Below are 14,368 nucleotides of genomic sequence, written 5' to 3'. Positions count from 1 at the left end.
AGAACAGATGTGTCATTCACATCCATTTCCTATCATCTAACCTCTCGTTTACTCTATTTGACACTAAAAACACATCTGCTTCCTAAACACAAGATTTTCTTAATTTAGTTTCTCAAAAACATTTCATGAAATAAAATATAATATATAGAAAGCATTCACAACCAAAACTGACTTCATGTCAATCAGTGTCTCTCGCTCCCTCTGTCTCTCTGTCTCTGGCTCTCTCTCTCACACACACACACACACACACACACACACGCACACACGCACACACGCACACGCGCACACGCGCACACGCGCACACACGCACACACGCACACACGCACACACGCACACACGCACACACACACACACACACACACACACACACACACACTCTCATTTAGTATGAATACATTATTTAATATACAATGTATATGAAGCATGCGACTTTTCAAATTTCTCACAAATGAGATTTGAAGTGTCGTCGTGGAACTGCTGTGTTGACACACAGCAGTCATTTGGATTTAGCTGTCACGGAAATCTTGCCACCAAGAGTACACAATTAGCTCAACTAGAGGCGTTATGAACAGGCCACAAACAAAAGATACAAAAGGTTACTATTCAAGTGTATGAACATTTAGCAAGAACATAACACATTGTCATTTGGTGGAATCTGTACTTATAATCTATATGTCCATCCTCTCTTCTGCACTGCACACTGAAGCATAATGCAGCTGACGGGTGAAAGGCAGACTGCTTGTCAGCCAATGTCAGTACATAAAATCTTTATTGTGATTTGTCAATGATGGCGGGTTCAACCTGCCAGCAACATTTTGCAAGATGATAGAAGTATTCTTTTTTCCCCTCACACAGAACAGATGGAAACTATTCACATACACTGGGGCTAAAAAGTCTTTACATAGTCAACCACTGATGCATGTGCAATTTCTGCCACTTAAAGGGGAAGTCAACCCCAAAATGTTCTTTACAATATGTTGTATGTGGTCCCAATATTGTGTTTGTGGAATACGAGTTAAGCAGCAAAATTCACTCATTTTCATCCATCAGAGGGGAGTGGCCATTTTGCCACTAGCTGTTGCTTGAAAATAACGTCACAGTTGTCATGGCAACTGATGGATTTAAAACATGTGGTGTGATTTTAACTCATATTCCACAAAAAATAAAATTAATTAAAACAGTGTTTCCGACTAGTTACGCTGTACAGAACAAATTACAAAGAACATTTGGGGCTTGACTTCCCTTTAAAATTATGACAGGTTTTTAATTTAAACCATAGGTACACTAACTGTAAGAGGGACAGGATGTAAATAGAAGTTCTTGAAATTCACAATTAACATTTTTAGAGAATTTATTTGTAAATTATGGTGGAAATTAAGTATTTGAAAAATAACACACACAAGGGCTGATTTAGGAACAATGATGAAAAATTCCAGAACTACACTGCTGAATGACCTGCAGAGAGCTGGGCCCAAAGTAACTATGGTTCTCAAATTTACCATCAATAACGCACTTCACTCACAGGGAATCAAGCTCGAGCCAGTTCATATCCAAGCCCACCTGAAGTTTGCCACAGAGCATATGGATGATCCAGAAGAGGAACCGGGACTATTGATTTGTGTTCAAGACAGCATTAATTGAGTCATGCAACGTGAGATTTCGAGCAAACATCTCATTGCATCAATGAGAGCATTCAAGATGAAATGTGGATGGGTCTTCCAGCATGACAATGTTTCCAAACATGTGGAGGGAATTGCAAGCATGTGTTGCCTTCATCTCTAGAAGAGACCCGCATGGAGGAATGAGCCAAAATACCAGCAACAGTGTGTGCAAATCTGGTGAAGAACTGCAGAAAATATTTGCATTGAATTTCTGTTATTGACCAAATACATATTTTCACCATAGTTTAAAAAAAAATCTTTAATCTTAAAATGTGATTTCAGTATTTTTTTAAATCCAAATTCTGTCCCTCACAATTGAAATCTACCTTTGCTGAAAATGACACAACTTTTTCATTTCCCATCATTTTGAGTTGGAATCATTGAAATCATTAACTGAGGAAATACATTTTGCCTCACTGTATGTCCACTATATAGGGCAAAAAACAACAACTGGAATACTATAAATTTGTGTTTACAAATTAAAACATAACCAAAACGTGATCCAGTCAAACCACCTGTGGGGTGGAACTCTGAGTTTAAGAGAGGGCAAATAAAGCAAATCCAATCCAGGCAAGCAAGGATGAAATTAACCAGTATGAATTCCATTGAAAAGGCAATGAGTAAAACAAACATTGCGTCTCAGAGTATGTCTCGCATCTTGCTCCATTAGTGAACTTTCCTTTTCCTTGATCGAAAGCGTCTCCTCCTCTGGTTGTATAGATATCGGAAATTGATGAAGAGTCCTGAGGAAGAAAATATTTACTCCATGGATCAAAGATCACATACACAATCCACACTGGTGAGGATGCTAGTGTGTGATTGCTGCCTTACCCAGAAACATGAGAACCAAGTAGAGCTGCAGAGTGTATGAAAAGCTTAAGTAGTGTCCCAAAAGCGCAGGCAGGGGGAGGCTGAACAAACGTGTTTCCTCAAAGATGGGGAGGGACTGGATCACAGCCACCGCTGCCCAAATCCAGAAAAATACAAGTTGTCACCAACAAATGACATTTGTTTATGAGATTTTTCTCAACACAGCCACAAGGGGGCAAATTACCTTCCGCAATAACCCCAAGTGGGTACAGTGGGATCCAAAGGCTATACCTGAGCCACGTCAACAGCTTCCACTCAGTGCCAATGCAAGCCAGCATGTAGAAAGGGTATCTGAGAATGAGAAGCCCCACCGGCCAGCAAGGCATCGTCATCGTCTTCATCATCATCAGCAGCAGCATAAAAGTGTGTCGATATCTTACCTGAAGACTTCAATGGTGCTCCACAGGTAAAACACAAAAAAGACAATAGGTTTGCTCTGCATCTCTTCCAAGCAGCCGAAGATGACAAATAAAATGACATTCCTCCCTGCGACCTGTGAGACGAGACGTTAAAGGGGAAGTCAACCCCCAAATTTTCTTTGTAATAAGTTCTGTGCAGCCCAACTATTCAGTGTTCTGTTTAAGAAGATGAATTAAACAGGCAAAATCCACCTGGTTTTATCCATTTCAGGGGGTGGCCATTTTGCCACTTGCTTTTTACTAAAAATTACATCACATTTCACATCACAACCAATTGTGGCTCAGCTTCGGGAAAATAGTGAGTCGTAATTGGTTGTTACCTGAGACCTGGCAACTGTGATGTCATTTTTGGTCAATAGCAAGTGGCAAAATGGCCGCCCCGAGACGGATAAGAATGGGTTAATTTTGCTTCTTAACTCATTCCATAAACGCAATATTTCTCAAAATGCTGTGTTTAGACTAGACTGGGGGCACATAAAACATTATTGTCAAGAAAATTTTGCCTTCAACAAGTGAGCATATGAAAAACATACTACAGCTCTAAAAATGGTGGGTTTAAAACAACACAATGCGGGTTAAAACGCCCCAAACAACCCATTTTTGTACAGAACATCCAATATTTTTTTTTAAAGATCAAATTGACCCAAACTCTAGGGTTGGCCAAACTTTTAATCCAGCAGATTTAAAGGTGTATCGACACGCGAGTATAGGAACAGGTTTTCTTTACCTGAATCATGGCAGGAAAAAAACCCGTCTTTACCAGGCCTAACAAGGGGTTGATCACCTCCAGAACAGCCATCATCTGGCAAAAGTACATCACATCAGCTGTGGTGTGGAAGGTATCATAAAATGAATCTGTGGAGAAGGGAGAGGAACAAAATGCTAACATGAAACAGCGTATTGCTTGCGACACTGAGCATAATTATCATTAATAATCATTGCCATTTGCAAAACAAATTGTTGCCGTCTCCCGGTGATTTGGTTCTCCTCAAATGGCAGCCCTACAGTGTTTCCTTGACCTTTTTGTTCGCTCCGTGCTAATCATGTACAACGCACTAATGCTAATTACACTCACAATTATAATCCAGCCAAAATTATTGTCCAGGATTCGAAACTGGCTTCCACTAGTTAGCGTTAGAGAAGTGAGAGTTGTTTGGAAAAGGTCAAATTGGTGGTTGGTTGAAGTGAACTAAAAGATGATCAAAGCAACATTAAAGCAGTCTTTTTGTAACTCTAAGACTACTTGCAGGACTGCAAGTCAGCTCAGTTTTTATTTTTGGGGGGCGAGGGCAATCAACATCAAATGTAGCTGGCTTTGTCCTCTTCCTCTCCATTGTCTTTAGTCAGCAGTTCAAAATGGAGACCATATTCTATTGTCTACAATTTATGGATGTTCTTTAGTAGTTTTATTATTTAATTGTAATTTTATTGTATTTAGTACAGTCTTTCATTTTTATCTACAGCCTGACCAAAGACTAATACAGCAAATTAGCTGAATCGTGCATATCTTGCATCTCATTTTGTCATCATGTTGAATCATTCCTGTTAAATAAACATGAATTCAAATTTTAATATCCATCCATTTTATGAATTGCTTATCCTCACGAGATTGGCATGGGTGCTGCAGCTTATTTTTGCTGTATTAAGGCAGAAGGTGAGGACTGATTGCTAGCCAGTCGCATGGCACACAGACACTTTTTTCCCTCAAGGTCACCAACCTAGTCGTCCATTACAATTCAGAAAGACTAAAAAGAAACAGCAAACAAATCCCACTTGGAAGTAGGTTGATGCAAGTCGGACTACTTTTTGATTGAAAATTATTCAGAACAGTAGTTAGAAAACATGTGCAACTTCGCATCAAGAACAGCATTTGAACAGTTGACTGATTTGTGTAGCATGCAGAATGTGTTAAAATTGTGGGAGTGGGTTCGGGTTGGGAAAGGTAGTGCAAAATGGCGGGCCATGGCACACCCCTGCAACATTAACAAACCTTGACCAAGAATGAGGAGTCGAACGGTCAAGTTGACGAAGATCCAGGAGAATCCAAGGAACTGCACCAGATTGTACATAAATAAGTAGCCTCTCTTCAGACCCAGGTATGCTATCGAAGAAAAATCAAGTCAAAAGAAAGCAATGGTGACATGTAGTGTCTTTGATAATTTTGGATTTGTATGCAGATGAGGATTCAAACAGAACTCACGATCTTTACGAACTCTTGACTCCACTCTTATCTTGTTGAGCTTTGCTTCCTCCAAAAAAAAAAAAAAAAACATTCAGCGTTACACGTTCCCATTTTATTATTCCCAAAATTCACAATTCTGTCAATCTACAAGAGTTTTTCTGTCAAGCTAGCAATAAAGTCCGTACTTAAAAACAGAGAGAGGAGACATATCATGGAAAATCCACTTTTTTTGTTTAAATTCATTTTCTTGTGTATTTGGAGTCATAGAAAAGTGTAATCTATCCCTCCAGGTGCTGCAGAGATACTTTTATGATCTGTTTTGGGGAGCTATTTTTTACTCTCTTCATTTTTCTCCGTTTTCTATTACGTATTTTTATCTATTACGTCACATTCGTTCGGGCGGGACAAACCAAATAAGGTAATGGGTGTTGCCAAATAGTTTCGCAAATCCGCCATCTTTATTACTCTGAGAGACTTTTGTTGTCCAAACAACTCAAGGATGCCGAAGTGGAGAGATGTTGATTTATGGTTTTACTACGCAAATGACAATACTTCAGTAACTAAAAAGTATAGCAACTTTGTCAAAGAAAGTGAGGGATTCTTAAAGCTATATTGGAGATTGAAAAAGAGCCCGGCTGTGAGTTTGATACCTTTGCCTGAAGCTCTGTCTCAGCATCAGATTCATCCAGCCAGCGGTTGAAGTCAGGAGCCAGAAACACGGGCTTCTTCTCCTGCAGCGTCAGACGGTCCCACCAGCGCTCTTCTTGCTTCTTGATTTTGATGTCGACCTGACGCTCGGTTGACTTATGTTCAATCTGAAAGGTACACAAAGATGAAACAACGTGGTACAAACGCACAATACACGAGCGAGTTTGGAATGTAGTTATAAATGTGACGGTAACTTGTCACTGGATGTTTTTTTCGACATCCTCCAACCCGATGCATTAGCAGGAAGCAAGATTGAATTGTTTTCTCTTATAAGCCGGAACATCTGCCATTCCTACATTGTTAAAAGTCTGTAACGGTCATAGAAAGTTGAAATACTTGTATGGCTCTCCCGGTAGTTTCTCCCACATTCAAGCTTTTTATGGAATGTTCAAAGATGTTCAATGTCACACCACACTGCACACATTTAGAGTTTGCTTATTCATGGAGGCAATCTCTTTTTCTGGTTGAGCAAATGGCACAATGTCCTAACTGGATCAAAAATAATAAAGAAAGGAAATCACTGGCATTACAAAAAAAGTTGAATGAATTTAGTTTTAAAATGGTACTAGTTTTATCTAACATTCATTCATACTTTGGCTGAAATGAAGATTTGAAATGTGCCCAAGACTTCTGGAACATCCTGTACTATATTTTTCTTTTCCTTGAATGGTTAAAAAAAAAAAAATAGCTGACATGAAAATACTTTGGGGCACAGCCTTATCTTTAAACTTCATAGTGACACACTTCATCATTTTGCATGTCAATATACTTTTTAACAAAGATAAAAACTCGAGGAGTTGTCAGTTTTATTTTGCACTTTTCTCAATTTATTACAAATGAATACTAAATCAGAGTGAGTTGTTTTATTTTACTCGATATTGGTATCAGTGAATACTCAAGAGTCGAGTACTTGTACTGGTATTGGTCAGGAAAAGTGGCATGGAAATTCCCTACCACTTGACAAAGTTAGATGATTATACTAAAAAGCTGTTGACATGCATACTGCTTGCCTTTTGACTTTGATACAGCAAACCAGCGCTCTTGCCCGCACTTAGATATAAAATGTATTTAATTGCGTATATGTTGGGGATACTGAAAAGGTTTATCATGTTGGGGATAGATACATCATTTGAGCATCTGGATTGTCAAGTAGACAGACAGAAAGACAGCGTTCGTGAAGTACAATGATGTGGAACTGAAAAATGAAATGAATAACATAATTAATACCTCAGGTCTGACAGGTTCCAAAAAGTCCAAACTAAACTTGTATTCATTATCTCCTTTAGCTCCATGGCCTTGTGCTGTGAAGGATAAGAACATTATGAAGAGAACAATATTTGAAAAAAAATTGTGCTGAAGTTGGTCTCTAAACTGAACTAAACTGAATAAGGAAGTTGAATGAAGTGTAACATTCTTTAACCAGCCACACTTCACTTTGCTTCTTTAGATAGACATTTGCAAAAATATGAAAATACACATACAAACCTCTAAACTGAATTGTGTTGTCTTGCGTGTTGATTTCAAGATTCTGAAAGACATGTATTAAAATTGACTAAGATGAAAACTTAAGAAAATACAATGAGAATTTCATCACGACAGAGACCACTTGATTAAAGACACTTGTGTCGTCGTCAATAAAAAGAGTGCATCGCATTGAACAAATAGAACAAATAAAAAAAATACTGCTGTTCTGTTTCAGGTCTTCACTGAAGAGCTTGAACAAAAGCAAGCACTTCCAGTAATTAAATCATGCATCTTTTATTAGACATTGACTTAACAGATGCTGTACAATGAGTGTTGAATGTCACAAGTGTTTGCAAGGAATGGGCTGTTTACTGCAGACATAACAGCGGCATGAACCAAATACATACAACACTTTTTTAGTATTGAGACGAGAAGACATAATCACGACATGATCAATACCTTGCAGGTATATTATATAAGGTAGTGTATATTGCATATTAAATATGCCCCCTTGTGCATTACAAAGGATGACATCACAGCCATCTGATTGGACGCTTGGTAAGTTTTCAAGCAGGTAAACCGATTCTAAAAATAGTTCACTCGTGATGGGACATGGTCATTTCCAAGGAATGTTGTAAAAGTGATCATTTGAAAATGCCTACGTATGTGCAGAGATGATAAAATAACATGTTGTGTATAGATATGTTTTAGTAAATTGTAAGTTGTGAGCAATTACTAAAATGACCACTAAATTAAAATATACGAATAGCATGAATTATTAATAGTAGCAAATAAGCACTGGTAATTTGAGCTAATTTGCTCTACCCCGCATAAGGACAATCAGCGCGATACCTTAAATGATGTTATTTGTATAGAGAGCAAATATCAAAGAAAATAATGATGTATACATTATGTTCTGTACAGTGTGTACAAGTTAAGGTTGAAAGGTGCTAAGCAGATGGACTAGTTTACCTTGGTATCGCTCAGCTCCACTCGGAGATAAATCTCTCCATGCCGCTGAGCCCAGTAAACTCGAGGCGTGAGGACTTGCATTGCAACCAAGTTCTTTTACATGCCACGACAATGTCGCCGAAAATATGAACCGAATACTGACCCACCAAAACACCGCACAATAAACGCTACATACACACGAGGACGGAATGTACTTCCGGGATGTGGCGGCTCACCTACTTCAAAAATAAAAGTAATGTTTAGAGTTATAGTTTAAGAAATAAAATAAAACGGAAACACAAAATATTCAAGGTATTTCTGCAATTATATCGTTTAAAAATGCTGTAATATGTGTCTCATTGTAGTCGTGGTTAACAGTAGTGATAAGCAATGTGCACGATTAGTATTGATTGATAGTATCATCATTCTGTTTCCTAACATCATTATGATAAACACCTGGAAGAATACTGGATCATTCTCATTTTTCAGACTATTTCAGAACCCACGTTTGAATATTTCCAAACATCTCAAATAAACCAAATTAAAATAGTTGGGGTGGAAACACAAGTGTACGTTCTCTAGAGAAGCAATTGAATGCGTCTTGACCGAAACGTTCAGGTCCTTGGGAGATGCTCAACCTCGACCTTTGATTACTACCTGTTTTAGGATTACGTGAGAATTTCGTTCTTGTTTTTTCCCCTGCTGTTTTGACCGATAAAAAGATGACTTAACAGTTTAGGAAATGTTTTTCGTAGCGCTTTTGCTTCATGTTAATTTCCTTTGCAAATCCAAATTCATATACTTTCAGTTTCCGTTCCAAAGTTCAGCTATTAACGAGTTTAAGGTTGCTGTCTCTGGCAAAAGACCGAACTAACGCACCTCTGAGTTTGACTCAGCAACCTATCCGTGGAATAATAATACAATACGTTCTTTATTTTTTAAGCTTTATGCAAACATGACAGCAAGAGTTGAAAAAAGCGACGAAACTGCTTCAGTTAGCTTTAAGGCTGACGCGGCGACTCATTTGAAGAAGAAAACAACTATTTACATCGTTTATCTAATCGCCGCTCTGGACATAACATGGATGTTTATACAGTTCTCAATAACGCCTGTAAGTGTTTCTGTAACGTTGGACAAGAAAGTGATTTTTTCCTGATTGCCGTAAAGGAGACGCTCTTCCGGAAGTGACCGACGTCCATATTTCATAACCGCATTAATTTTGAGCAAACTAGAATCCACGATACACTGCAAAGTTATCATTGGTGACAGTTTATTGTGATATTTTCAACCTGTGGATAAAGCACTGTTGATTTTCACAAATTTCCCTGTGCACTCTAAAATTGAATCAGTTATGCTCATTAGGAAAATAATAATAATGCGGTGGGGGCATTTGTTACCTAGCTGGGCCTACAGTGCTGATTTACCTGACTTAATCTTCCTCTTAATTTTTAATACATTACACTAGAGGTGCTGGTTTAGTTTGGTGAACTAATCAGCCTCCCAAATGCTAGTCATCCTCAGGCGCCTTGGATGATACAGAAGAAGGTTATACATTTATCAAATACATGTTTTGCTGTTTGAACTTGGCTTGCTCTGACAGAACATCAGGATAGAAAAAATGCTGACGTTATTGTGATCCAGCTCGCTGCAAGGCCACTGAAGTGAATTTGAAATTGGATCAGTTAAAGAAACGTCCCCATTAATTGAATATTTCATACAGATTGTTTAGTTAATTAGTTTTAAATAATGGCCTACAGCAGGGGTCACCAACACGGTGCCCGCGGGCACCAGGTAGCCCGTGAGGTCCGCATGAGTCGCCCGCAGGACTGTTCTAAAATTAGCTCAAATAGCGGCACTTGTCAGTGAGCTGCATCTATTTATTTTACAGTCAAACCTCGGTTTCCGAACGTCCCGGTTCTCGAACAAATCGGAATTTGAACAAAAAATTCGAGATTTTTATGCTTCGGTTGTTGAACAAAATTCGGAGGTTGAACCTCACGAGATGAGCCGGGAGGACCCGAGAAAACCCGACCGCGCGGCCCGGATGCCGACTGAATCTGTAGTAATTGTATTGTCGTTACTTTGAGGATTGTATTAATCCCTAATCATGCCTCCAAAGAAAGCAAGTGGGAGCATTAAGCCATCCTATAACATAAAGACGCTCTTAAAGCAATGCGACACTGAGCGCCCGGCGCGCTGCAGTTGCGCGATCGGACCAAATAAAGCTCCCCGAGCACTGAAGTCCACTTAAATTTTAGCAAGTACATCAGGACTTTAAAAATATTTTCTAAATTTCAGCGACGGCTCTGTCACAATAATGCGACCAGCGCTGTGCAGTTGCGCGGTCGGCGACGCGCTACGGTTGCGCGTTCGGTGGTGCTCCGCAGTTGCGCGATCGGAGAAAAATGCACAAATGAAAAAAATGTTTAAAAAAAAAAAAAGTTTTTTTTTTTTTTTTTAGTCTTGGAACGGACTAAAATTTTTTCTATTATTTGTAATGGGAAAAATGGATTCGGAATTCCACCGATTTGCTTCTCGAACCGCCTTCTGGAACGGATTGTGGTCGAAAACCGAGGTTTGACTTTATTTTTGCTATTCTTGTTAAAATCACACATACATGAGAACTGGAAATGACAATAATAACACAAAGTGAAAGCTAAATTGAGCAAATTGGCTATTTCAGAAGTGTGTGTCAAACTGGTAGCCCTTTGCCTTAATCAGTACCCAGGAAGTAGCTCTCCGTTTAAGAAAGGTTGGTGACCCCTGGCCTACAGAGTTGAAAAAAACTGAAAACTTTCCATGCTAGCTCAAATAATCACAGTGGGGTTTTTTGGCAATAGACGTGTTAAAATTTCTGTTCTATGCTTTTAACAGTATTTGGCGAAGAAACTGGGATTTGACACTTTGTGGTTTGGCTATCTACAAACCACAGTTGGTGTCATCCAGCTGTTTGGGGGTCCTTTGTTTGGAAGGTAAATACAGGCACCGGCGTCATTTAGATGTCGTGATCAATGTGTTGTTGTGCTTCATTTATTGTTTGTTAGGTTTGCAGATATTATCGGGGCCCGAGCGGCCCTCTCATTGGCGTGCGCTGCAAATATTGTTTTCTTCATTCTACTGGCTATAGCAGACTCTCCGGCCATGCTTTTTCTCCACAAGCTTCCCACAGTTGTCATGCATGTCCTACCAGGTGAGCCTCTCACACTCAACATCCACTGTTACATAACTTCTTTTGATATAAGCATCACCAAACGAGCCTAAATTTTTATCACTTTCTGTCTCCAGCTTCTCAGATGGTTGTAGCAGACCTTTCGGAACCTGAAAAACGCGCCGACGCACTTTCCAAACTAGGTCTTTGTTTTGGAATTGGAATGATAGCTGGCTCCACTTTAGGTGGCCATCTCGTCACAAGCTATGGGTAAATGTCACACTGTCACTAATTTGCACTGTGCTCGTTCATTTCTCCATGCACCACCACTAAGTGTATTCACTATATTAATCAATTTGTATCTCTTCATCTTGAATGAATGGTCAAAAAAATAACAGACCATAAATGGAATGTCTCATTGAATAGGAAGTGATTACATTTGATTTTGAATGTTTTTTTTAGCAGATGTGGGCATTTTTATGTTGTCCGGTTAACGCTAAGTTTTCCTTGTATTTCCCAGGGAGAGATTTGCTGCGTATGGTGGTGCTGCAGGCAGCACATTGAGTTTGCTGCTGGTATTAAGCTTTATCCCTCAAAGCACTAAAGTTCAAAGTCCAGCAACCAAAACAGATTGTAAGACGCACGCACGCACGCACGCACGCACGCACGCACGCACGCACGCACGCACGCACGCACGCACGCACGCACGCACGCACGCACGCACGCACGCACGCACTACCATGTCAGAGTTCGTCAGGTGACATATGTTTGAGTGTCGTCACCCATGGGAATGTTTCTCATCACTTGTAGTTATGTCTCTCATACTTATCATATGCTTTGAATCCAATGAAGCCGAAACCAAAAGAAAGTCCATATTCAGCCTGGGCGAGATCACAAGACTCATGAAGTTTCCAGGCGTGACGGCAACCTTTCTTGTGAAGATTGTTACAGGTTTACCATCAGGTGATGATTTTTTTTATTTCTAACAAAATTGTAAACACAAAAACATTTCAGTGACAATTTGTGGTTGTCTTTGTTAAGGCATTTTCCAAGTGATGTTCTCCATAATTGCATTGGAATTTTTCAAGTTGACACCTGAGCAAAATGGATATATAATGGCATATTTTGGAATAGCGCAGATGGTGAGTCAATAAAAAAAAAAAAAGTACAAATGTTTTGAGTGTAGAGTTAATATTATTTGACTGCACTGACTATATCGCGGCGTCATTAAATCCCAAACATTTGTTCAGGTGATTCAGGGAGGAGTGATCGGGCGACTTACAGCAAGATACAATGAGCGTTCACTGCTACTTCTATCTATCGGAATTTCCGCTTTTGTGGGCCTTGCTCAGGTACACACAGTACTCACACATTGAAAAAACACGAAACACGCACATCACATAATGTACCATTTTGAACTGGTCTGCTGACATCAAAGGTTGTCTCAGGATGTACTTGTCCTTTTTTTTTTCCTTTAGATCTTCTTTTACGAATACACAATCACACATTGAAAAAGACAAATTACTTTGTTTTCATGTGAGGCACATCTTGTACCTCGGACTAAAAGTGCAGTCTAAATGCATCCTTCAAATGAATGCCCTCTGAAAATGTCTTCTTCCTGCAGGCGTACATGCAGAATGTGTTCCATTTCTGCCTGACTGTGGTTCCCATGATGTTTTCTCTCAGTGTATTTAATGTTATCACAGACAGTTTACTCACCAAGAGTGTACCTTCCTCTGACACAGGTGAGATCCTGCTCAAATGTGTTATTTCTGCAAGGTGATACCTCTTCTGCTTCCTTTTCTAGGCACAATGCTGGGATTGTGTGCATCAGTTCAGTCTCTACTTCGTACAGTTGGACCGACCATTGGTGGCTTTCTCTATGTGAACTATGGGATTTTCTCCATAGGATTTCTTCAGTTTATTGTAAATAGTGCTGTGTTTTTGTATCTGCTGCGGCGTCGACTCAACAGGAAAGCCGAATACAAACAATGATACTTTTTATCTCCTTTTATAATCTCCCAACTAGCTGGTAAAAAAAATCAGGTGGGCTGTTTCAACTGTAATTGAACAATTCCAGTGTATAATGTCAGTTTATTAGACACATTTCTAAATATTCTACTTTTTCCACATAGGGCTGAGAAGCTTTGAATTAGTGGCAATTTCTCATTCACCTCAACAAGTTTTTTATTGAACATTTGGATGCTAAGCATCTACTGCCTCGATGAGGAAACATGGAGTGGGTTGTTCCACTGCGCAAAACTGAACACTCATTGGAAAAATTCTGGGCTCCATTGGACGCTCGGTGTCTCAGGAGGTCTTCAGGACAGTAGGCTGGGCCTGCTCAGCTTCTGCATGATGGATGACCTGAGGCGGAATCTCTTTTTGATTGACAGTATAAGAAGGGAATTGGCGATCATGTAGTATAAAAGTTAACTCACTAGCATTGTTCAAGTTTTTCACTCCGTTGTTCTGATCTAATCCGGAGACGATACCGATCCCCAACAACGTTCTTTTTTTAAAATGACTGGCGTGGAGTTTTGCAACTCTGCCTTCTAAATATATACTACATATGGTAAGAAATGGACTCTGAAACATATTCTTGTTTCCTTTGTGTTTTATGCAACTAATTTTGAAATCGACTACTATAAGAAACATTTATACAATCCTATATTTTATGCATTTGGTTTTGCATTAAACCTTTTAATGGTTCAACTGTTTTTGTGCATTCAATGCAATATAGAAGGACCTATCTTCAACTTAATGGTTGCTAGGTCCATCTATGTAAATATTCATATTAGAGGCAAGGAATTTGAGATTTATTGAGGTTAGTTTAGAGAGCAATTTTGTGGGTTCCCAAGATATGATCACTACAAATTAGCTAACAACACATTCACTGAAGGCAATTTAAACAAAACATTTTAACTTGTGGGCTGATGAGAAAAGAAATGACTCAAGGAGGGTA

The 14,368-nt window shown here is 39.2% G+C and overlaps 2 protein-coding genes across 4 annotated transcripts; one reads left to right on the top strand and one right to left on the bottom strand.

Moving 5' to 3' along the window:
* Positions 1–752: 752 nt before the first annotated feature.
* Positions 753–8,497, bottom strand: LOC125967091 (very-long-chain (3R)-3-hydroxyacyl-CoA dehydratase). The gene is made up of 11 exons (XM_049717817.2): positions 8,277–8,497; positions 7,326–7,368; positions 7,068–7,141; positions 5,783–5,947; positions 5,151–5,199; positions 4,941–5,051; positions 3,678–3,805; positions 2,912–3,024; positions 2,716–2,822; positions 2,493–2,624; positions 753–2,404 (listed from the first exon to the last, which is right to left on the bottom strand). Exons 1-11 carry the CDS (start codon positions 8,355–8,357, stop codon positions 2,328–2,330), a joined length of 1,080 nt encoding a protein of 359 aa, XP_049573774.1. The 5' UTR covers positions 8,358–8,497; the 3' UTR covers positions 753–2,327.
* A 339-nt stretch (positions 8,498–8,836) lies between these two features.
* slc22a18 (solute carrier family 22 member 18) lies at positions 8,837–14,118 on the top strand. 3 transcript variants are annotated; one of them, XM_049717809.2, is made up of 10 exons: positions 8,838–9,366; positions 11,130–11,227; positions 11,300–11,445; positions 11,541–11,673; positions 11,924–12,036; positions 12,256–12,366; positions 12,445–12,545; positions 12,654–12,755; positions 13,028–13,148; positions 13,211–14,118. In XM_049717809.2, the coding sequence occupies exons 1-10, from the start codon at positions 9,211–9,213 to the stop codon at positions 13,396–13,398; spliced, it is 1,269 nt and encodes a 422-aa protein (XP_049573766.1). In that variant the 5' UTR covers positions 8,838–9,210; the 3' UTR covers positions 13,399–14,118. The 3 variants fall into 3 exon arrangements, with proteins under 3 accessions (XP_049573769.1, XP_049573766.1, XP_049573767.1); XM_049717810.2 differs by lacking the exon at positions 8,838–9,366 and adding an exon at positions 9,399–10,830; XM_049717812.2 differs by lacking the exon at positions 13,028–13,148 and having other exon boundaries at positions 8,837–9,366.
* Positions 14,119–14,368: the final 250 nt, after the last annotated feature.

Source organism: Syngnathus scovelli, chromosome 4 (assembly GCF_024217435.2).
Source record: "Syngnathus scovelli strain Florida chromosome 4, RoL_Ssco_1.2, whole genome shotgun sequence".
Taxonomy (NCBI): domain Eukaryota; kingdom Metazoa; phylum Chordata; class Actinopteri; order Syngnathiformes; family Syngnathidae; genus Syngnathus; species Syngnathus scovelli.
This window is presented reverse-complemented; position numbering and strand designations above follow the sequence as displayed.

Coding starts and splice junctions, on each gene's coding strand:
- slc22a18 (XM_049717809.2), top strand. CDS start 9,211: ATGACAGCAAGAGTTGAAAAAAGCGACGAAACTGCTTCAGTTAGCTTT. Junction 11,228..11,299: donor GGGGGTCCTTTGTTTGGAAG/GTAAATACAGGC, acceptor ATTGTTTGTTAG/GTTTGCAGATATTATCGGGG. Junction 12,756..13,027: donor CTTTTGTGGGCCTTGCTCAG/GTACACACAGTA, acceptor TTCTTCCTGCAG/GCGTACATGCAGAATGTGTT.
- LOC125967091 (XM_049717817.2), bottom strand. CDS start 8,357: ATGCAAGTCCTCACGCCTCGAGTTTACTGGGCTCAGCGGCATGGAGAG. Junction 7,142..7,325: donor CAACACAATTCAGTTTAGAG/GTTTGTATGTGT, acceptor TATCCTTCACAG/CACAAGGCCATGGAGCTAAA. Junction 2,405..2,492: donor CTTGGTTCTCATGTTTCTGG/GTAAGGCAGCAA, acceptor TTTCTTCCTCAG/GACTCTTCATCAATTTCCGA.